The sequence below is a fragment of the Hyla sarda genome, chromosome 4, assembly GCF_029499605.1.
Source record: "Hyla sarda isolate aHylSar1 chromosome 4, aHylSar1.hap1, whole genome shotgun sequence".
Classification (NCBI taxonomy): domain Eukaryota; kingdom Metazoa; phylum Chordata; class Amphibia; order Anura; family Hylidae; genus Hyla; species Hyla sarda.
In genome coordinates this window covers 210,571,960-210,596,846 of record NC_079192.1, presented here as the reverse complement: position 1 = coordinate 210,596,846, position 24,887 = coordinate 210,571,960, and the positions used below count along the sequence as shown (strand labels likewise).

General features: G+C 43.0%; 1 protein-coding gene across 3 annotated transcripts in view; it reads right to left on the bottom strand.

The window, feature by feature from the left end:
* Nucleotides 1-24,887, bottom strand: part of PCLO (piccolo presynaptic cytomatrix protein) — a 376,472-nt gene that overhangs the window by 66,805 nt on the left and 284,780 nt on the right. For all 3 annotated transcript variants that reach the window (XM_056573406.1, XM_056573408.1, XM_056573407.1), the window contains 3 exons: nucleotides 20,244-20,377; nucleotides 18,612-18,693; nucleotides 15,834-15,959 (listed from right to left, as the gene is read on the bottom strand). In XM_056573406.1, the coding sequence (XP_056429381.1) occupies nucleotides 15,834-15,959; nucleotides 18,612-18,693; nucleotides 20,244-20,377 (342 nt within the window). The remainder of the gene's footprint in view (nucleotides 1-15,833; nucleotides 15,960-18,611; nucleotides 18,694-20,243; nucleotides 20,378-24,887) is intronic.

Genomic DNA, 24,887 nt, shown 5'->3' with positions numbered 1-24,887 from the left:
ATGTTCTACTACCTCCCAGGAAGGTAGGCGTAGCAGGTGGTCTACTCCGGGCACGTTTGGCTCAAGACTTTCAACTTCTGTCACCATGCTGACTGCCAATTATACTACTACTTTGCTGCCTCACGGGCAACCTGCAACACTCTTCTCCTGATGATGATGAAGCCCCTTCTGCACCTTGCTCTCAAGTGTGATCGGCTTCATCATCATCATTGAGTTGTGTCTGCACATCAATGATATCCTCCTCAGGTTCCTCAGCAGTGTTTGCTTCAGGAGCCTGAACGCTCGTAACACCACCTCCCACGCCACTCTCCTCATCACTACTCGCCCGCCTAGCCGAAGAAGCGGCGGATGTCTCCTCCACTTCTTGGCTGGGCAGTAGCTGCTGACTGTCCTTTAGATCATCCTCACGAAATAGTGGATCTGAAGCCACAGCATAAGATACTGTGGGAGAGGGAACAGCATGGAACAGAGGCAATGGGAGGACAGGGACTGCTCCCGGGCCATGCCAACTGAGGGTTGTGTCTGAGGAACCCACTGACTGTTGACTGGGGGTCTCAGATGTCACTTAAAAATTTCCAGATAAAGACAGCTCACCCAGATCAGGGCAACACCTGTGCAAGGACCCGCCGGTCCCGCCTCTGGCTTCACCAAAGCAGAATCCAAAGACGAAAATTGTCCAGCATCCAGGTGAAGTCCAACAGGGTATATCTTCATTTAAGATGCTTGAAAATACACATTTAAAACACTCTGAAAAAAAATATATCCTTCCTCTCTTTTTGAATCACTCTGGTGGGTTCCCAATAAGCATCCAGATGATTAACAGTGTTTCAGAACCTCAAACCATATAAATTAATCTCACTGCAATACTATTCCCCCTTTACACTTTTCCATAACCATTAGAGGTGTGAACAGAGACTTAAATTACATATGGCTGGTATTCCACTTATGGTTTTATGTTTTGACCGAATCCAGACTGGATTTTTCCATTCCTGGATGTCATGAACATGTGACTAAAGTTTTTCGTATTTATATGTGTGTGTAACAATTGTCTCATTACTCTATGACTAAGCGCGAAAGCGGGAAACACGTCAGAGTGTTTTAAACATGTATTTGCAAGCCTCTTAAATAAAGATATACCCTGTTGGACTTCACCTGGATGCTGGACAATTTTCTTCTACAGATGTCACTTGTGATGAAGTGGATGACCATGTTAACCAATCGATGATGGTAGATGGGTTGCTAGTCGAGACACGATCGCTAGCTGATACCGGGAGCTTAGGCCTCTCGCTACGACTCCTGCTGCCACTCGCCCATAGTCTGCTGCGACCTCTGCCTGATGAATTTAGGCCTCTGCTACTCCTATGTGCATGTCCTGGCACTTCTCTGCCTGACATACTTAGTGCATATATGAGTGGAGTACAATTTGCTCCACTACGCTTAAAACAGTATTTGTCTACAACACCAGCAGATGTGTACTTTTGGCTGGCCTTTCACAGTATCTAGGCCCATAATACTTTAACAGTAGTGTTGCTCGCGAATATTCGCAATTCACATTTTATTCGCGAATATCGCATATTCGCGAATTCGCGAATATTCGCGAATATAGTGCTATATATTCATAATTACGAATATTCGTTTTTTTTTTCACAGTACACATCACAGTGATCATCCCTCTCTGCTTCCAGCTTATGTGGTGTAAGAAGGCTCTAATACTACTGTGTGAGACTGGTGTGCGCATTTTCGCATATGCGAAAATTTGCATATGCTAATTTTCGCATATACAAATTTTCGCATATGTTAATTTTCGCACACGCGAATATTCGCATATGCGAAAATAAAACGAGAATATTACGAATATGCGAATATTCGCGAATATGGCGAATATTCGTCCATATATTCGCGAAAATTCGCAAATTCGAATATGGCCTATGCCGCTCAACACTATTTAACAGGAACAGAATGGTACACCACTTAGATGTACGTATGTGGTATGCACTTATGAAGGGAGGACAATGCGCTCCAGTACGCTGAAAACAGTATTTGTCTACAACACTGGCGGGTGTGTACTTTTGGCTGGCCTTTCATTGTTTCTAGGCCCTTAAGTCTTTAACAGGAGCAAAATGGTACACCACTTTGATGTGCGTATGTGGTATGCACTTATGAGGGGAGGACAATGCGCTCTAGTGTACTTAAATCAGTATTTGTCTACAACACCAGCAGGTGTGTACTTTTGGCTGGCATTTCACAGTATCTAGGCACTTAAGACTTTAACAGGAACAAAATGGTACACCACTTAGATGTACACACAGGTTACAGTTAGTAGAGGACAATACGCTTTTAGTGCTCTGCTCACCCTAACTGCCTGGTTACTATTAGCTTTTCAGTTGTTGTACACACCAGTGCTGCAGCACACAATCGCTGTGTACTACACCCAAAATTGCACTTTCAATCTCACTCCCTTCTCTATCAGTGCTTCTAGCCTGGATTTGGGCTTGAGGTGAATTGCTGCTGTGAAAAAGCTTTTCTGTGCAACACACTGCTCTTTGTCCCTCTCTGCAATAGAACGCTGATGTGACTGGGAGGTGAATCGCTGCTGTAATAATGCTTTTTTGTGCAACATACACACTGCTCTATGTCCCTCTCTCTCTGCAATAGAAGACTGATGTGACTGGGATGTGAATCGCTGCTGTAAAAATGCTTTTCTGTCCAACACACACTGCTGTCCCTCTCTCTCTGTAACAGAACACTGTTGTGACTGGCCACAAGATGGCTGCCGATTATGTAGGGCTGTCACATCATAGGGGTGATATGCTGCAAGCTGCATGTTATTCAGGGTCATCCCGTCGACCTATGTTCCCGCCATTCCCAAGATTCCTTGTCCCATGTCCTCACATGTGGATCCGCCATTTTAGATGCCCGGCCCCTGGAGCCTGGACTGCACTAAATGGTGTTTAATGAAGCAATTTGCGAGATCAAATCATGACGATATTCGCATTCATTACAAATGGAATTTTTCCTGAAATTCGTAACAAATTCGGATTAGTCAGATTTGATTCGCTTTTTCCTAGCCACCAGCCCTGGCATGGCTGGAAGATGCAGATTTTCCCAAAAATCTTAATTTGGCCAGCAGCCCTGGCTGGCCGCAGGGCGTTTGCAAAAGCAAACACGATAAATTTTAATTTTGCCCCAGCCAGATGGCCCAGGCCTGGCTGGGGAATCACACCACATCAAAGGAGCAAATCTTTTTTAGGAAATGTATTGCCCCTGCCTGTAGCTGTTACTCCACATATCAACAGTGGCATGCACTGTTCTGCACACAGACAAGTTCATGGAGTGCTTACCCTCTCCGCCACATTATTGTGCAAAGCAGGGAGTGTTAGACTCACCGCAGTCGACTGGATTTCAGGAGGTAGTAGATCTGCAATACCACGGTGGTCTGGAGCAGGAGATGTAGTGGATTCATTGGACCTGTGTAGCAGATCACACGGGACGTACCAGGGTGCTAAGTCTAAGGCGCCGCTGGTTTTCACCAGTGCCCGCCGCAAAGCGGAACAGACTTGCTGCGGCAGGCGGCACCCAGGTCGCTACCCCTGGCACGTCTTTACCAGAAGGGAAAGACAAGACATAGTCAGGCTAGCAAGTGGTCTGGGCAGGCGGCACAAGAGCGTAGTCAGTAGGTAGCAGAAGGTCAATAGGCAGGCGGCTAGAAACACGGTCAGGTCACTGAATGCAAGGTCTGATACACGGCAAGGAACACAGAATACTGCTTTCTCTCAGGCACAAAGGCAAACAAAGATCCGGCAAGAGCAAGAGGGAGGAGCAGGAACTTAAAACTGAGGTACAGGTGAAAACTAATTATGAGCACACTGGCCCTTTAAATTTCAAAGCTCGTGCACCTTACTAGGCGGGGGCATGCGTGCCGGAGCTGAGGAGAGGCAGGGGACAGAGGTAAGTGACGGGCTGGGACCCACATGCGAGCGCGTCCCGCGATGCGAATCCCAGCCCTGCCGGTGGCTGACAAGGACAGTGATGCGCTCACGGCCTGTATGTCTGGCCGGAGCGCAGTGTATAACACATTGCAATATAATGGCAACTAGGTACACCTTGGCTGGCCACACCCTATTAGTTGCCCGAAGGCTGTGGAGTCCACAAGATGGTATGGGAGGGCCTGCCCTACCGACAACTTGGCCAGGTACGAATTAGGGTGTACTGCAACAGGGTGACTTGGAGAATACTGTTGTCTGGAGGACATGGATTCCCCAATGGATAACTGACGGGATTAAGGAGATTGAGGGGACGACACTTATGAGGAAAAGCGGACCCTGGCCACAACGTACTTTCTGTTTGCAGAGACGACATATTGCCACGTTCTCGGCATCTGGTAAGATATAAAAGAAGTTCCAAACATCAGAATATAAGACAGGGACTGCACCACCTGACTGTGACCCTCCTCTGGATGTTTTTTTTAATAGAACCTGAGCATACAGCAGCGTTGCCATCACCTAAGCTGGTCAGACCAGCAACCCTACGCCTGTTACATTTCACAGGTTTTCTTCCCCTACCTCGGCTATGCTCTTCTTCGCTGACACTAACACTACCCTCCTGTTTTGAACATGTCATTTCATGCCCAGAGGGTTCCCACATCCTATCCAATACCACATCATCGTCAACATAGACTTAGATTATCATGTGATATTCTGCTTTCCCTACATCATCTCACTGCCTCCTGCACGTCCTGCTTCTTCTGTCTGCCAAAAAAAAAAAAAAGGCATTTAGGTTTTTTGTACTATTTACTGGCTTGCGGGAACCGAACTGGAAAAAGCTTGCATGTTCACTGAATCGGAAAAATCCAAAATTTTGGTCTAATCTCGGTTCACCAAATTCAAGCTGGCTCATCTCTATGAGTACATTAACCCCTTAAGGACCCAGACCATTTTCACCTTAAGGACCCAAGCATTTAAGCATTAATTACTTTGGAATGCTGTTACGCCGAGCGCTCTGGGTCCCTGCTCCTCCCCGGAGCGCTAACGGCGTTCTCCTCTCTGCAGCGCCCCGGTCAGTCCCGCTGACCGGGAGCGCTGCACTGACATTCACGATGGGGTCGCGAATCGCATCCCAAGCCTCTTACCCGTCCCGGTCCCCGGCTGTCACGTTCTGGCGCGCGCGGCTCCGCTCTCTAGGGCGCGCGCGCCAGCTCTCTAAGATTTAAAGGGCCAGTGCACCAATGATTGGTGCCTGGCCCAATCAGTCTAATTAGCCTCCACCTGCTCCCTGTCTATTTAACCTCACTTCCCCTGCACTTCCTTGCCGGATCATGTTGCCTTGTGCATGAGAAAGCGTTTAGTGTTGTCCAAAGCCTGTGTTCCAGACCTTCTGCTATTGCTATTGACTACGAACCTTGCCGCCTGCCCCCGACCTTCTGCTACGTCTGACCTTGCCTCTGCCTAGTCCTTCTGTCCCACGCCTTCTCAGCAGTCAGCGAGGTTGAGCCGTTGCCGGTGGATACGACCTGGTTGCTACCGCCGCAGCAAGACCATCCCGCTTTGCGGCGGGCTCTGGTGAAAACCAGTAGCAACCTAGAACCGGTCCACCGACACGGTCCACGCCAATCCCTCGCTGACACAGGGGATCCACATCCAGCTAGCCGAATCATAACAGTAGATCCGGCCATGGATCCCGCTGAGGTGTCGCTGCCAAGTCTCGCTGACATATCCACGGTGGTCGCCCAGCAATCGCAGCAAATTGCCCAACAAGGACAGCAGCTGTCGCAGTTGACTGCCATGTTACAGCAACTTCTGCCCCTGCTACAGCAGCAACCATCTCCTCCGCCAGCTCCTGCACCTCCTCCGCAGCGAGTGGCCGCTCCTAGCCTCCGCTTGTCCCTGCCGGACAAATTTGATGGGGACTCTAGACTCTGCCGTGGCTTCCTGTCTCAATGTTCCCTACATATGGAGATGTTGTCGGACCAATTTCCTACAGAACGGTCTAAGGTGGCGTTCGTAGTTAGTCTTCTGTCTGGAAAGGCCTTGTCTTGGGCCACACCGCTCTGGGACCGCAATGATCCTGCCACAGCCACAGTCCAGTCCTTCTTCGCTGAAGTCCGTAGTGTCTTCGAGGAACCAGCCCGAGCTTCTTCTGCCGAGACTGCCCTGCTGAACCTGGTCCAGGGTAATTCTTCAGTAGGCGAGTACGCCGTCCAATTTCGTACTCTCGCCTCCAAATTATCTTGGAATAACGAGGCCCTCTGCGCGACCTTTAAAAAAGGCCTATCCAGTAACATCAAGGATGTGCTGGCCGCACAAGAGATTCCTGCCAACCTCCATGAACTTATCCATTTGGCCACCCGCATTGACAGGCGTTTTTCTGAAAGACACCAGGAGCTCCGCCAGGAAAAAGACCTTGATCTCTGGGCACCTCTCTCACAGTATCCTTTGCAATCTACCCCTGTGCCTTCCACCGAGGAAGCTATGCAAGTGGATCGGTCTCGCCTGACCCATGAAGAGAGGACTCACCGTAGAGATAAAAATTTATGTCTGTACTGCGCTAGTACCGAACATTTCTTGGTGGATTGCCCTATTCGTCCTCCACGTCTGGGAAACGCAAGCACGCACCCAGCTCACGTGGGTGTGGCGTCTCTTGGTACGAAGTCTGCTTCTCCACGTCTCACTGTGCCCGTGCGGATTTCTCCTTCTGCCAACTCCTCCTTCTCAGCCGTGGCCTTCTTGGACTCTGGTTCTTCTGGAAATTTTATTCTGGCCTCTTTGGTTAATAGGTTCTGCATCCTGGTGACCCGTCTCGTCAAGCCGCTCTACATTTCTTCAGTCAACGGCGTGAAGTTGGACTGCACTGTGCGTTACCGCACAGAGCCCTTGCTTATGAGCATTGGACTGCATCACAAGAAAATTGAATTTTTCGTCCTGCCCAACTGCACCTCTGAAGTCCTCCTCGGTCTGCCATGGCTCCAGCATCATTCTCCCACCCTTGACTGGACCACCGGGGAGATCAAGAATTGGGGTCCTGCTTGCCGCAAGAAATGCCTCACGTCTGCTCCCAGTCCCGTCTGTCGGGCCTCAGTGTCTCCTCCTGTGCCTGGTCTCCCCAAGGCCTATCAGGACTGTGCCGTGCCTCCTCATAGCCCCCGTCCTGGTGACACTCTGCCCCGTGACAAGCTTCACCCTCTGCCCCCTCTTCCCATTCCCACTTCTTCTGGATTACCGGCCGCTGATGTAGCTACCCAGGCATTTTTTTTGTTCCGGAAGGAAACTCAAGAGGCGTTCCCTATGTTCTCTTCTCATTTGAAGGGACAAGGAGACAAAAAGAGGGGGAGACCTAAGGGGGGGGTACTGTTACGCCGAGCGCTCCGGGTCCCTGCTCCTCCCCGGAGCGCTCGCGGCGTTCTCCTCTCTGCAGCGCCCCGGTCAGACCCGCTGACCGGGAGCGCTGCACTGACATTCACGATGGGGATGCGATTTGCATAGCGGGACGCGCCCGCTCTCGAATCGCATCCCAAGCCACTTACCCATCCCGGTCCCCGGCTGTCACATTCTGGCGCGCACGGCTCCGCTTTCTAGGGCGCGCGCGCGCCAGCTCTCTATGATTTAAAGGGCCAGTGCACCAATGATTGGTGCCTGGCCCAATCAGTCTAATTAGCCTCCACCTGCTCCCTGTCTATTTAACCTCACTTCCCCTTCACTTCCTTGCCGGATCTTGTTGCCTTGTGCCAGAGAAAGCGTTTAGTGTTGTCCAAAGCCTGTGTTCCAGACCTTCTGCTATTGCTATTGACTGCGAACCTTGCCGCCTGCCCCCGACCTTCTGCTACGTCTGACCTTGCCTCTGCCTAGTCCTTCTGTCCCACGCCTTCTCAGCAGTCAGCGAGGTTGAGCCGTTGCCGATGGATATGACCTGGTTGCTGCCACCGCAGCAAGACCATCCCACTTTGCGGCGGGCTCTGGTGAAAACAAGTAGCAACCTAGAACCGGTCCACCGGTCCAAATTCAAAATCTTTTTACGCTCACATGTTCTTGAAGACCCAGTTTTTTAATTTTTACCAGGGGTAAAAGGAGAGAAGTCCCCTTGCAATTTGTAACCCAATTTCTCTTGAGTAAGGAAATACCTCATATATGGATGTCAAGTGCTCTGCGTGTGCACTACAAGGCTCAGAAGGGAAGGAGCGACAAGGAGCGGGATTTTGGAGAGTACGTTTTTCGGAAATTATTTTTGGGGGGCATGTCACATTTAGAAAGCCACTATAATGCCAGAACAGCAAAAAAGAAAAAGAAAAACACATGGTATACTACACCCCTCAAGGAACGTAAAAAGGGGTACAGTGAACCTTAACACCCCACAGGTGTTTGAGGACTTTTCGTTAAAATCGGATGTGTAAGTGAATTTATTTTTTACTAAACTGCTGTTTTTCCCCCCAAATTTTACATTTTTACGAGGGGTAATAGGAGAAAATGCCCCCCAAAATTTGCAACCCCATCTCTTCTGAACATGGAAACACTCCATGTGTGGACATCAAGTCCACTGCAGGTGCACTGCAATTCTCAGATGAGAAGGAGTCCCATTTGGCTTTTTGAAAGCAAATTTTGCTGAAATTGTTTTTGGGGGGCATGTTGCATTTAGGAAGTCCCTATGGTGCCAGAACAGCAAACAAAAAACAAAAAAAAAACACATGGCATACTATTTTGGAAACTACACCCCTCAAGGAACGTAACAAGGTGTACAGTGAGCCTTAACACCCCACAGGTGTTTGACGACTTTTCGTTAAAGTTGGATGTGTAAAAAAATATTTTTTTTTTTAACTAAAATACTGGTTTTTCCCCAAATTTTGCATTTTTACAAGGGGTAAGAGGAGAAAATGACCCCCAAAATGTTTAACCCCATCTCTTCTGAGTATGGAAATATCCCATGTGTAGACGTCAAGTGCACTGCAGGCGCACTACAATGCTCAGAAGAGAAGGAAACACATTTGGCTTTTGGAAAGCAAATCTTGCTGTAATGGTTTTTGGGGGTCATGTTGCATTTAGGAAGCCCCCATGGTGCCAAAACAGCAAAAAAAAGCCCCACATGGCACACTATTTGGGAAACAACACCCCTCAAGGAGCATAACAAGGGGTACAGTGAGCATTAACACCCCACAGGTGTTTGACAAATTTCCGCTAAAGTTGGACATAAAAATGTGAAGATGAAACATTTTATTATTTTCACTAAAATGCTAGTGTTACCTCAAATATTTCATTTTCACAAGGGGTAATAGGAGAAAAAGCCTCCCAAAATGTGGGCGAACTACAATGTTCAGAAGAGAAGGAGCACCATTGGGCTTTTGTAGAGAGAATTTGTTTGGAATGGAAGTCAGGGCCATGTGCGTTTACAAAGCCCCCATGGTGCCAGAACAGTGGACCCCCCCCCCATATTTTTACCCCATTTTGGAAACTTCACCCCGAACAGAATTTAATAATGGGTGCAATGAGCATTTACACCCCACTGGTGTTTGACAGATCTTTGGAACAGTGGGCTGTGCTAATGAAAAATTAAATTTTTCCTTTTCATGGACCACTTTTCAAAAAATCTGTCAGACACCAGTGGGGTGTACATGCTCACTGCACCCCTTGTTACATTCCTTTTGGGGGGCTTTTTTCCTATTACCCCGTGTGAAAATGAAAAATTTGGGATAACAGCAGCATTTTAGTGAAAAAATAAAAATAAAATTATTTTCACGTCTAACTTTAACAAAAATTCACTATATCCCTTATTACGTTCCGTGAGGGGTGTAATTTCCAAAATAGGGTCACATGTGGGTGTTTTTTCTTTTTTGCTTTTATGTCAGAACCGCTGTAACGATCAGCCACCCCTGTGCAAATCACCTCAAATGTACATGGCGCTCTCACTCCTGAGCCTTGTTGTGCGCCCACAGAGCATTTTATGTCCACATATGAGGAATTTCCGTACACAGGAGAAATTGCGTTCCAAATTTTGGGGGTCTTTTTTTCCTCTTGTGAAAATGAAAAGTATGGAGCAACACCGGCATGGTAGTGTAATTTTTCTTTATTTATTTAGAATAACATGCTGGAGTAGATCCCAACTTTACCTTTTCATAAGGGGTGAAAGGAGAAAAAGCCCCCCAAAATCTGTAAAACAGTTGTTCCCGAGTACGGAAATACCCCATATGCTGCCCTAAACTGTTGCCTTGAAATACGACAGGGCTCCGAAATGAGAGAGCGCCATGCACATTTGAGGCCTCAATTAGGGATTTGCATAGGGACGGACCCGGATGAAAGAATTAGACTTGCCTCCGATACCAAAATTTCCCTACGGCAGTGTTTCCCAAACAGGGTGCCTCCAGCTGTTGCAAAACTCCCAGCATGCCTGGACAGTCAAAGGCTGTCCAGCAATACTGGGAGTTGTTGTTTTGCAACAGCTGGAGGCTCCGTTTTGGAAACAGTGCCATACGAGACGTTTTTCATTTTTTCTGGGGGGAAGAGTGCCATTAGGGACACCCCCACAGCAGGCGTCCTGATTTGTCGGCTGGTAACGGCCAAGGAATCAGGACGATCGTGAAGGGGCACCAGTCCCACCTCACTCCTGCTGCTAGGCTAACAGGTGCTGTTTTGGACCCTTTTTTCCGGGCCACTGGGGACCTCAATTGACCCGGATTGAATTGATTGTTGATTTGAGGTGAATGCCAACATAGGGGGGGGGGGGGGGGAATCTCAAGCCCCCCCCAGGGGTTTGCACGGGGTGCCTGCTTTGCTTAAGTCCCTGGACGTCAGGGCATACCTGTACGCCCTGGGCCCTTAACGGGTTAAATCTATCCAATTTTGCCAGGACTGTTTTCATTAATTACTTGACTAAAATATCTTTACATAAAAATGAACATGGGAGGCTTGGATACAAAGTGTGGCAATTATATGATTAAACTATTTTAGTAAGGCATGACAAGCATTTCAAGCTCTATTATAAATTTTGAAGCGTGCAATAAATGCTACCAAACACATAGAATGTCAGGAGGTAATGAGTCATACTCTATTTCTTCCTTCACACATAGTGCAAATTCAAAAGCCTTTCATGCAAGTAAGCATATAAAACTAGAAAAAAAATAACAAATGGTTTAACCCCTTCCTGTCCCAGGACATATGCATACGTCCAAGTTGCCAGATAGTTAGCACAACTGGACATATGCATACGTCCTGGCGATCTCATGCTCAACTCGATGCGCTACAGGAGATTGCCGGTGGGACCAGGCTGTCAATAACAGCCGTGGTCCCGCTGCAGCTGCCAAGACTGGGATCGCGCCAGTCTCGGCAGCATTAGCCTATTAGATGACACGATCAGTCCTTATTATGGAATCTATAGGGTTGACAGGGGGAGGGGGCTCTGTTGGTTGCCATGGCAGCAAGAAGCCAGCCTAGTACGACAGCCTGTGAGGTCCAGCCATAGGCTGGATTGCACAGGTTGCATGTCAGTGCACTGACAGTTATATTGTGTTGTAGCAAAGATGTACTGCAGCATAGTATAACAGGTGAAAAGTGATCAAATAAAAAGATAACGGAAAGCAAGGAATGAATCGCACTCACCACATTGGATGTTCCAGGTAGGAGAATCTTTTATTCCATAAGATATGGTGCAGTAGTTACAGGAAACATAAATTTGTGGTTCGGGGAGTGAGAGCAGCCACTCTCAGACGCAGGGGCACACCACAGGTGGCAACTAGTTTCACCAGCTTGATTTTAAGATACAAGAACAAGCTTTTTCACTGCAGCAGTATGCGCCCACTTATCGAATGGCACAGAAGCTGAATGTGCTCCTGTCCAAGTTGCTGGTACGGCAGTCCCTTCCTTTTCAAGTGGACACTCAGAGCATTCGGGTGCACTGAGAGGCTGGGGCTGGGACAGGCGGTAGCTGGATTTTAAGATACAACTAGGAGCTTTGCCATAGTTTACACTGCAGCAATTATACACTATTGGAACTGGAATTACCACGGCTGCTGGCACCAGACTTCCCTTCCAATGGATCATCAAAAAATAATTTAAAGTTTGCTCATTCCAATTACCAGGCTCTGTCATTGTGCCGCCATGTGATCTCCTCATGCTTCTAACCAATTAAACTTGCAAATCTATTCAAAATCTTTAGTTTAAATAAAAAAAAAAAATCTATGTAATCTTTTCAAGACTGAGGCCCTATGGTCGTCGTCATATATTACCTCTGGAATTACCAAAAGAAGCCAATGAAACAGGTTGGAGCGAAAAAAAATAAACCATAACTGATTAACCTCTTCAGGACATAGGGCGTATTTATACACCCTGCATTCCGAGTCCTTAAGGACCGAGGGCGTATAAATATGCCCATGGGAATTCCGTTCCCACCGCTAGCCGGTTGGGTCCGGAGCCGGATGCCTGCTGAAATCGTTCAGCAGGCATCCCGGCATATTGCCCAGGGGGGTCATTATGCCCCCCCCCATGTCGGCGATGGACAATTCAGTCCAGCGATCTGCGGCGATTCCGGGTCAATCGGGTCTCCAGTGACCCGGTGACCCGGAATTACTGGCTGATCGGGATCGTCTCTGACGGCCCCCAACAGCCAGAGCCTGCAGGGGTGAGGTGGCACTGGTGCCACCTCATGATCGCCCTGATTCTTCGGCCGGATTACCGGCCGACCAATCAGGGCGCTTGCTGCAGGGGTCACTCTCGCAACCCGCTCCGCCCCTCTTCCGGAGGACGTGAGCGGGTGCGGGACGTGCACCCCGGGTGCTGGGGACCCCGATCCCTGGCGTCAATGTTGGGATCGGGGCCCCAGGAGCAGCGGCGGCGGTGACGACGAAGGACTGACCTTTGGAGGTGAGTGACAGCCTCCTGCTGTTGCTTAGCAACAGCTCCGAGCATGCAAAAAGGGCATGCTGGGAGCTGTAGTTATGCAACAGCAGGAGGCAGACCACCACAACTCCCAGCATTCCCTTATGGGCATGCTGGGACTTATGGTTTTGCAACAGCTGGAGGCACATTTTTTCTATGGAAAAGTGTACCTTCAGCTGTTGTATAACTACAACTCCCAGCTTGCACAAACAGCTAAAGTGCATGCTGGGAGTTGTAGTGGTGCATCTGCTGGTTGCATAGCTACAACTCCCAGCATGCCCGTTGGCTGTCGGTGACTGCTGAGAGTTGTAGTTTTGCAACAGCTGAAGGCACACTGGTTGTGAAACTTAGAGTTTTTTTTTTTACCTAACTCAGTGTTTCACGACCGGCGTGCCTCCAGCTGTTGCAAACTACAACTCTCAGTCAATGTACACTATGCACCGCACATGCTGGGAGTTGTAGTTTTGCAACAGTTGGAGGCACACTGGTTGTGAAACACTGAGTTAGTTCACAAACTCAGTGATACATAACCAGTGTGCCTACAGCTGTTGCAAAACTAAAACTCTCAGCATGTACAGCATGTTTTCTGAATCGGGAGAAATTGGGCTTCAAATTTTTAGGGGTATTTTCTGCTATTACCCTTTTTAAAAATGTTAAATTTTTGGGAAAACAAGCATTTTAGGTAAAAATTATTATTTTATTTTTACATTTGCAAAAGTCGTGAAACACCTGTGGGGTATAAAGGCTCACTTTATCCCATGTTACATTCCCCGAGGGGTCTAGTTTCCAAAATGGTATGCCATGTGTTTTTTTTTTTGCTGTTCTGACACCATAAGGGCTTCCTAAATGCAACATGCCCCCCAAAAACCATTTCAGAAAAACGTACTCTCCAAAATCCCCTTGTCGCTCCTTCAATTCTGAGCCCTCTACTGCGCCCGCCGAACACTTTACATAGACATATGAGGTATGTGCTTACTCGAGAGAAATTGGGCTACATATACAAGTAAAAATTTTCTCCTTTTACCCCTTGTAAAAATGCAAAAATTGGGTCTACAAGAACATGTGAGTGTAAAAAATGAAGATTGTGAATTTTCTCCTTCACTTTGCTGCTATTCGTGTGAAACACCTAAAGGGTTAAAACATTGACTGAATGTCATTTCGAATACTTTGGGGGGGGGGGGGGGTGTAGTTTTTATAATGGGGTCATTTATGGGGTATTTCTAATATGAAGACCCTTCAAATCCACTTCAAACCTGAACTGGTCCCTGAAAAATATCGAGTTTGAAAATTTTGTGAAAAATCGGAAAATTGCTGCTGAACTTTGAAGCCCTCTGGTGTCTTCCAAAAGTAAAAACTCATCAATTTTATGATGCAAACATAAAGTAGACATATTGTATATGTGATCCAAAAAAAATGTATTCCTAATATCTATTTTCCTTACAAGCAGAAAGCTTCAAAGTTAGAAAAATGCTAAATTTTAAAATTTTTCATCAAATTTACGGATTTTTCACCAAAAAAGGATGCAAGTATCGACAAAAATTTACCACTATGTTAAAGTAGAATATGTCACGAAAAAACTATCTCGGAATCAGAATGATAACCAAAAGCATTTCAGAGTTATTAATGTTTAAAGTGACAATGGTCATATGTGCAAAAAACTCTCCGGTCCTTAAGGCCAAAATGGGCTTGGTCCTGAAGGGGTTAAATGAAACATTCGCAATTCCACTCAGAGTAAGACAGTCCGGGGGGTGTTGGGATGCTGAGAGTCAGGGGCTGGAACCGGTGGTAGTTCGCCTCATGGCGGACCTCCAGCTCGATGCTCAAGTCACCAGAATCGGTCCTCAAAAAAAGGATTAAAAAAGATTAAAATAAATGAAAATTAAATTTAAAAAAAGTAATTAAAAAAATCTCTTTAATCTCTTCAATTGTGACACCATATGGTCTCCCGACCCTGCTGCCACATCCAGATGCCCTGCGGCAGTGATTCTAATAGTGATGCCTGTAATCTGCATGTCATACTGAATACCAGTATTATTTCACTAACAGCACACTTCCTATGCATGTTACGACAAGACAAAGTGTTCTACACCCCTATTGAGGCTCTCTGTAGCCTAGCTTCGCCACAAATAAATTCGGACTGAATCGGCCAAATCGAATCTTCCAAAAATTTGCTCATCTCTAGTCACTGCACCTGAACTCACATATAAGCCCTAGAAATGTTTAATTTATACAGTTATCGCTTGTCTGGGCACTAGTAATCATGGAATATTACATGAGATGCTTCCACCAGAATTTTCTGAGATTTGAAATTTGGCACCAAAATTGCCGATTTTGTCACCAACCTAGGCAATTTTTTACGAAAAAAATCCAATATGGTGGCAACAAAAAAAAATTGCCACCAAATTTGGCAATTTTTGGCAAGAAAAAAAAAGTGTAATTAATATCCCTGTAACATAATAGTAAGCAGAAAATCATGTGACAGACCTGAGTTATCATGTGATCTGCTGCTTTCCCTGTCATCTCACCACCCCCTGCCTGCCCTGCTTGTTCCGCCCGCCAAAAAACAAGCTTTCTGTTTTTTTGGGCTATTTACTGGCTTGTGCGAGTCTAACCGGTAAGAGTTTAATATTCGCAGAGTCGGAAAAATCCAAAAGTTTGGGTCAAAAGTTGATGGATTTGGCTCGCACATCTCTATTCATGAATAAAGCTAATATATATATGAAAGTATTTGGTATATCAGTATATCAGCATAATGTTAGTTCTTTAAAAAAAAATAATACCATGCAATAAATATATTTACAATTAATTCAAAAGGTTGCATTCTTGCTTGATTATCATTTAGATCAACAGAGAAAATATACATTTACATATTGCAATAAAATTGACTTCCCTTTTAATGTGAAGTTACATACAGACAATACCTATAGAGGGTACATTTAAAGATATTTGGACTGTTTACAACATGTTATTTTTATTTCTTACCTTCTGTCAATCTGCCTGTCTGCTCTGCACTTCCACCAGGTAAAATCTTAGCAATGTAGGCTCCAATCTCTCCCTGACTTCCAGGGATCTCTTTCCCACCAACAACCCTTATTCCAAATCCATTTCCTGTTGAAGAAAGATGCTTTGAGTGGTTGACAGCTCAGATTTGCAGGATACCTTGTCGTGGGTCAATCCGTCAATTCTAATTATTAATTACCGTATTGATCGGGGTATACCACGCACCGGCCTATAACATGCTCCCTTATTTTTCCAAGGAAATTTGGGTAATTTTTAATTTTTTTTTACCCAACTATCCTTGTTAAAATGAGGGTGGTGGTGTGTGTATACCCTGGTGTGTAACTCTTTCTGGCCCCGCAGAAGCCACTGCGGTTCAATGATTTAAAGCTTTAAATCATGTAACTGCAGCGGCTTCTGCGGGGCCACTGCTGCCCGATTCCCTCCCCATCCCAGTCTTTGATATCTACCTTTCCTGGTACCACGCTCCTGCAGGCTCCGGCAGTGACCTGCGCTTTTACTGTGCGCTGCGTGCTGCGCACTGATGAGTGACATTGCATTGAGACTGTCCCTCATCCGTGTGCAGCACACAGCAACAGTGCAGGACACCGCTGGAGCCTGCAGGAGTGTGATCCCAAGAAAGGTATGAAAGATATGAAAGCCTGGGATGGGGAGGGAATCGGACAGCGGTGGCAGGACTCTGGCCTTGCAAAAGTCACTGCAGTTACATGATCTAAAATGGGTGCTTTAAATCATTGAACCACAGCGGCTTCTGTGGGGCCAGAAAGAGTTTATCAGTGTATAACACACAGATAGACTTTAAGCTAAAAGAAAAAAAAAGTTTAAAATGCGTATTATACGGCGATAAATATGTTATTTTTTTTAACACCATAAATTGTCACCAATTCACACAAGTGTGTTGAGCTCAACATACTTGGGTGAATAAAAACCACCACTTTTTACACTTGTTTCCACCCATGACTCTTGAATCCACCCATGTGTTTTTTCATTAGTTTTGTTGAGAATTTTCAATTCTTAAAGTGGTACTCCGCCCCTAGACATCTTATCCCCTATGCAAAGGATAGGGGATAAGATGCCAGATTGCTGGGGTCTCGCTGCTAGGGACCCCCGGGATCTCGGCTGCGGCACCCCACTATCATTACTGCCCAGAGCAGACTCGTTCCGTACGTAATGACGGGCAATACAGGGGCTGGAGCATCATTACCCCACGGCCCTGCCCCCTTGTGATGTAATGGCCCGCCCCTCAATACAAGTCTATGGGAGGGAGCGTGGCGGCCATCACGCCCCTTCCCATAGACTTGCATTAAGGGGGCGGACCGTGACGTCACGAGGGGCAGAGCCGTGTTGTCACGATGCCCCGTCCCCTGTATCGCTGGTCATTACGCATGGAGAGAGTCTGCTCTGTGCAGTAATGATAGCAGGGTGCCGCAGCCGAGATCCCGGGGGTCCCCAGCAGCGGGAACCCGGCAATCTGACATCTTATCCCCTATCCTTAGGATAGGGGATAAGATGTCTAGGTGTGGAGTACCCCTTTAAGGAGTTCTCTATCCTGACAAATTGATGTCTTTCTTGGTCTACTGATATGTTTCCCTTTCACAGCCTTCCAATTTAAAAACTAAAATAACAATTTTTAGATTTTTTATATAAACAGAGATGTCACAATTGCCACTTGGACTGATATACAATCATTCTTCGTGGTGATGTGGATATAATACTAATTAGGGAAAGCAATTATTTATGTTCTTTTCACAATGTAACAGGTGCTTAATAACTTTAATATGGATTACACCTTGGTAGGGAACAAAACATCAAAACATATTTTAAATATTCATATTCCCACAATCACCAGGTGTTTCTTCCTATTTAGAACTGCTTTAAAATGTCAAAGACATAATTTGTACATGTTTATTACTACCTGGTGTAAAGGTCAAAACTATATTGTTCATTTTGCCTACACGTGTCTCATTAGTTGCCTTAGATAACCTTGCATGAAACAAATTAAAAGCTTAAACAATAAGATAACTTTATCCACTTAACATACTAAGACCTTGCTGTATAATACAATGTATTCAGTTGGTAATACAAATTTTAAAGAACTACAATTTCTAGCCCCTATACATTGTTTTTAATGGTAGATTATGGCATGACATAAAAAAAATAAAAAAATAAAAAATAAAAAAAACAATACCCTTTCTCCTACCAGTATTTCTTTACCCAGTTTTTATACAGCATTTTAAAATATAAACACCTGTACTGCTGGTAATTTATAGTGTGGTCAGTGATTGACTGAGGGAGGAGGGGCCACATGTCAGGACAACACATTATTGCTAGAGACAGATAACCATAAGTGGTTAATTGTGCAACTATCTAATATACAGAGGGGGAGATTTTCCAATAGCATCAATCACAAGGGGATATGCAACATACAGGTAGGGTGCTGCTGCCGGGACCTGTGATATACATGTATGTCTCATTGTGCAGTACGTCTATGAAGCAAGTGTAGGCGCTTGTATTAAAATGGTAACCAGTAGATAGATATACCTAACAAACTTTGTAGACTGAATTAACTAATTGATATAACTATACAGTAAGATAAGTTGTTGTTAAATGGTTCTGGTTTTGCTACTATTATACACAAAATGTATGATACAGGCAGTAGTAATATTTTAGTGAAGAGATACTACCTCTGATATAACCTTACAGTCAGCTAACTACAAGTTAAATGTAGTTGTAATAGTTTACCTGATACTGTATGGTCCTTTGGATCCCTCTGCAGTTTAATTCTTGTATGAGGAAATGGATACTGGATCGGCCTTCCATTCATCTTTTATATAAAAAGGAAATATAAGAAATAGTACATAGGAGCACTGTGGAAGACTGATTTTTTGGCAAGATCAGAAAACTAACAAAAGGGTGTAAATGGGATCAGATTGTCCATTACAACCTAAAGATTTATTCTTCATTTATCTTGCAAGTTGGTAAGCCAATTGCCCTAAGCTCATTTTTTTGCAATATTAAACACCAAACACATCATAAATATGTTCAACTGAATTTAGGTCATTGGATTTAGTGGACTACTTAAATGAACACTAAATATAGAACATAAACTGATAAAAAGCCCAAGCTAGTCCTTCTGTAATATGCTTTAATACAATGGCTTCCTTCTTTCTCATATTTCAATCAAAACTTTGAGAAACATCCGCTTTATGTTTTTGTTTTTTTCTCAGAATAGAATAGTCTGGCTACAAGACATCTAGCAACTAAAGTAGCCTTTCTTTGTTTTCGATAACAGACCAGGAGTGCAGAATTTTGTCCCAATAGATAAGCTTTGCCCCATGCCCAGTATAGCAGCAAATGTTAAAGAGTACCTGTCACCAAACTAAACTTTTAATATATTGTTCCTTATGTAATTATAAGACACTTTGCCATTTACTTGCTATTCTCAACCTTTATATGTTTTTAATGTGATTGACAAAACAGCCAATAGGTGGCTCTGTTCTGTTCTCTGCCACAAGTCAAATAGTTAGTTTTGGTCTCCTCCTGGCCTGACAGGAGACCAAACTCAGGAAGTGCATGTGGGGCATGGCGAGACACAGCTCTTGCAGGCTTCAGTGACATTGCGCCTGCTGGGGAATGCCCACTTTCTCATGCTGAGAGCTCACACAATGTGAGCAAGGGGAAAGGTATGACACAGCCATTTAAAGCTCGGAAAAATATTTTAAGGGTAGGAGGGTTGTTAGGAGTAGTTAGGGAATATAATCTGAGTTGGTTTAGAAAACATGGTTTGACGACGAGTACTCTTTAAGAGACTTTCAGGAAATAAATTCCTGTATTATTAGGGAGCTCTACAAGTCGGCTTGTTTCAGGAAACCACAAAAGATTCTGCACATTATAAAACAGTGTGGACGTTTCTCTTCTTATTACTTTTATTCATTTCAAGAGTAGGATTACTTTAAGAAGTTTCATTTACCCTTTATCTCTACTCTTTCATACAGCACTAAAGGATACTGTGTTGCCTTATTTTTGCTAGTTTTTAAACTGTGACCAGGCTTCTATATATTGAGGCATCTACAAACAGGGCTAATGGTGGTATGCTTTTGGGTACAGCAAGTCCTGAGACCCGTCTGATCATAAGGTATAGAAGGGTGAAACATGCTGCAGTGGGCTTCACTCCTCAGCTTGGCGCACAGTCCAACTGATAGCAGAAAATAAGTTCTGTTTATGGAGCTCAACTTCTACAAAGAGATGGATTAAACATTGAGCCGAGGAGTAATGAGTGTTGCAGTATGCTTTACCTGAGGAGGTCTCAGCTTTAATACCCTGACCAATATAAACTTTTGACTTCCAGCAGTTGTTGCTTTTCTAACATCTTACTTGTTCCTGTGGGTGAGTTGGTCTGGTGTGTGATAATTTGTCAGGTAGTTTTCTCTCGATTCCATGTCCATTTTCCAGTCGTGATTCTCTAGGCTTGTCAAACCAATCTGTTTCTTCACGGCGAAGATGATAGGCTTTGGAAATCAATGTAATATTAATATTTCTATTTTAAGCATCATAGGGGAAAGGGAGAAGAAAAAGACTACTGAGGCAGTCATGCAAAAAATCCAACCATGCAGCATAGATCAAGATCATGACACACACAGGCAAGCAGATTGGCAGCTAACTGTACAATCGCAAAGCAAAAATTAGATAGTTCACTGCATTTTGACAAATAATTGCCATGCTATTAGTGTAATGAAACTGAACATTTCTTTATCATTTTTATTGGGTGCAGTGAGAGGTGACCTAATGTATACAGTAATTTGTGAAGACTGAAATGAGCTAAACAGGATGATATGACTTTATCAAAAATATTGTCACCCTACACATAAACATCAAAAATCAAAATATAATTTTTATTCCCATTTTATTTCCCATGTGAGAAGGCCTATTGTAGAACATTTTTCAATCAGTATAAATGGAAATCTATTGTAGTTCTTTTAGTCTATAGCAAATTATATGTTTAGTATTGTTGATTATTTATTCATGTTATAGTGAATACATATGAAATATATAGTATGCATTTTACAATAAAGATAAACAAAGCCTTCCAAATACAAATAATGATGATAACTGAAAATAAGAGAAACAACAAATGATTACTCTAAAGCATTACCTGAATGTATAAACTGTTCAAAAGCTTTACCAAAAGTTTGGTTATGAGTTTGATCATGCATTTTATGAAATAAAACAGTACTTCCTAACAATTCCAATGCTTTAAACTAATACTCCAATGGAAAAACATTTTTGAAATCAACTGGTGCCAGAAAGTAAAACAGATTTGTAAGTTACTTCTATTAAAAAAAATCTTAATCCATTCATTTTGAATTTATTTTCTGTCTGACCACAGTGCTCTCTGCTGAAACCTCTGTCCATGTCAGGATCTGTCCACAGTAAGAGCAAATCCCCATAGCAAACCTATCCTGCTCTGCACGGTTCCTGACATGGACAAAGGAGTCAGCAGAGAGCACTGTGGTCAGACAGAAAAGAAATTCAAAAAGAAAAGAACTTCTTCTGGAGCATACAGCAGCTGGGAGGATTAAGATTTGTAAATAGAAGTAATTTACAAATCTATTTAACCCCTTAAGGACATGCATCGTAAATGTACGGTGCTGCATAGCGCCTATTAGTGCACAGTGCCATACATTTACTGTACGGCTGTGATACGAGCGCAGGAGCTGCGCTCACTTCATTCCTGGTGGGTCCCAGCGGCTGTCAGCAGCCGCGGCGATCAGATCAGCCAAGATGGTGGATGGAGGTCCCCTCACCTGCCTCCGTCCGTCTCCTGGGGTCTTCTGCACTGATCTGCCTTCCAGCATATGCCCTATGCATAGCACTGAAAAGTATTAGTAATCTAATGATTCCTATAAATAGTCCCCTATGGGGACTAAAAAAGTGAAAATAAATGTAAAAAAAAGTTTTAAAAAAGTACAAAAAATTTGAAAAATCCCCTCCCCCAATAAAGTTTTAAATCCCCCTTTTTCCCCATATTAATACATAAAATCGTAAAAAACTATAAATAATAAACATATTTGGTATCGTTGCATGCGTAAATGTCCAAGCTATAAAATTATAATGTTAATGATCCCCGATGGCAAACGGTGTAAACGTAAAAAAAATTCAGCTTTTTTGTCACATCAAACTGCAAAAAAAATAATAAACAGCCAGTCACATATATGCAAATCTGGTACCAAAACAAACTACAGATCATGGCACAAAAAATGAGCCCTCACACATCCCTGAATACGGAAAAATAAGAAAGTTAGAGGTGGTGAAAAAAGGGCAATTTTAAAACATACTGATTCTTTAAAAAAAAGTTTGCGATTTTTTAAAAGCAGTACAATAATAGAAATGTATGTAACCATAGGAATCATTTTAATCGTATTGACCCAGAGAATAAAGAAAACATGTATTTTTTTGCTGTAACATGTTCAGCGCAAAAACAAAACCCCCAAATTTGCTAAATTATGATTTTCGTTTAAATTTCCTTACACAAAAAATGTTTTGGGGGTTTACCATACATTTTAGGGTAAAATGAGTGATGTCATTACAAAGTACAACTGGTCACGCAAAACTTTTCTTTTTCAGACTTTTTTTGATGGGTCTCGGAATGGAAATATTATGAAAAAGTTATGAATTTTAGAAGGTGAGGAGGAGTCCTTAAGGGGTTAACTTTCTGGCATCAGTTGATTTAAAAAAAAAAAAAAGTTTTCCAAAAGAGTACCCTTTTAAGGACACAGCACATGTTTGCCTTGAAGACACAGCCAATTTTCATTTTTGCATTTTTTTCCCTTTCCCTTTAAATGTATGTGATTTAAATGATACCCAATTTATAAAGTTTTTCTAATATTGTACTACGGTATTTAAAAAACAAAAGTAAAATTTTGTTTAACAAAATCAATACTCTTAAAATCGTCATCTTTTTACTCCTGTAACTTTTTTATTTTTCCGTATACGGGGATGTATGTATGTTTTTTTGCACTGTGATCGGTTTTATTGTAATGGTATCATTTTTGCTTTGATGGGACTTTTTGATCACTTTATATTCATTTGTCTCTGATATAACATGTGACAAATGAAATCAACTTATTTGGCGTTTGACTTTTTTTTTATTTTACATTATATCGTTCACCATTATTTTTTAACAGTTAATGCATTTACATAATTATGACAATATCAAATATGTTAACCTTTTATATGTTAAATTGGAAAAGAAGGGTGCTTTTATTTTAAATTAGAGCTTTTAGAAAACATGTAAAACATTTTTTATTTTACACGTTGTAAGTCCTCACAGGGAATTCTTACATGCAATCGCTAAAATGCATTCACTGTTCAATGTTATGCTATTACACAGCATTGATCAGGGAGATAAATGCTCCACTGATACAGGGTGACAATCTGATGGGCGGAAACTGGTTAAGGGGACCCTCCGCTGCCAGTTTAGCTTATTGGACCCCATGATCACGGGGTCTGATAAGAACCAGTGAGCTGCCGGCAACTTTCATTCACACCTTTATACGCTGTGATCTGCATTAATCACAGAATCTAAAGGACTAATGATGAGCAGCTCCTGTACTCGCTTTAAAGGCATTCAATGATCCCGGGCATACAGGTACACCCTGGTGCATTATATCCTAGAAAGCAAAGGCATACCTGTACGCCCATTGTCATCTAGGGGTTAATATCAAGCAATGTTATAGGAAGAAAATTATTTTATTAATTCATTAAAAAATTAACAAAAATAAATAAAAAATATGAGCTGGTAAGGGCTATAAGCTAAAAAAAAAAAGCCCTTTCCCTACACTTATGGTTCTTGCAAGCTATGAGTTATCATAATGAACTTACAAAAAATATAATGTTTCATTAACTTGGTAAATACTGAGATATATACTGAATGTAACTTTATCGAAAGAGAAAACTACTTTATTAAAGAGATTGTTCTTTTCTTTTTCTTTTATATGCAGACTTGCCATTATTGAGTGTATTTTCATATATGTGGAAGTGGACAATTCCGGTGATATCAACTATGATGTGGGTAGCAAAAATTTCCCCAAAAGTAAAATGGTGTCCATTCCAATGGTAAAATATAGAAAGTGATAAACAGAGTGAGCGCTGTGTGTATTTTTTGCAGCTATTCTCTCTTGCTCTCTATTCCCCATGATGCCTTAATAGTTTATATGACTATTTTCAATTCTTTTATTAGTATTTTCTATGGGTAGCTTATATAGTACTTTCTTATAACACACAGTATAGCATGTATACTTTTAAAACATCTCATAAAAATGTATATATTTATAAATATCACTATTAGGATTAAATTACATTTAATTATTTCCTATATAAAATACATAAATGAGGCACAAGCACTAAGTGTATATTAAAAAAGAAAATTTTTGTACTGTAATTGTCATTCTGTATTATAACTCTGTACACTGCTGGATATTTATTATACACCATATACTTGAAACCCTAAAACAAGAGTGCAGTTCAAATGGATGAGTATATGTTAAACAGAATGTAGAGTGTACTAAGAAGCACCCTTTTAAAAATGATGTTTTTTAAATTTGCCATGCAAATAAATAACAGAATATTCTCAATATTATGGTTTATGCTTTTTGTATTATTGCAATAATTATAAAATACAGATTTCCATTTTGTGTTTCTAAGCATCATACAAAAAGTGTTGCTTAAAAAATAATAATACTAAGCCCCAACTATTAACAATGTGATCTCTGTAACTTGAATACCACAGACCATATCTAAAATTTGAAATGCCAGTACCACAAAGTTAATTCTAAAAATGTTTAAGAGTTTCTAAATGATTAAAATGCCTTACCACAAATGGACCAGTATTGCATGTTTTCCACTGAGCATAATATACCTTAATAAATTCAAACCTTTTGGTGGATATCGCTTTGGAGTGCAAACCACTATGAACAAATGAGGTGACAGACAATCTAATGATGTACATTATGGGACTTT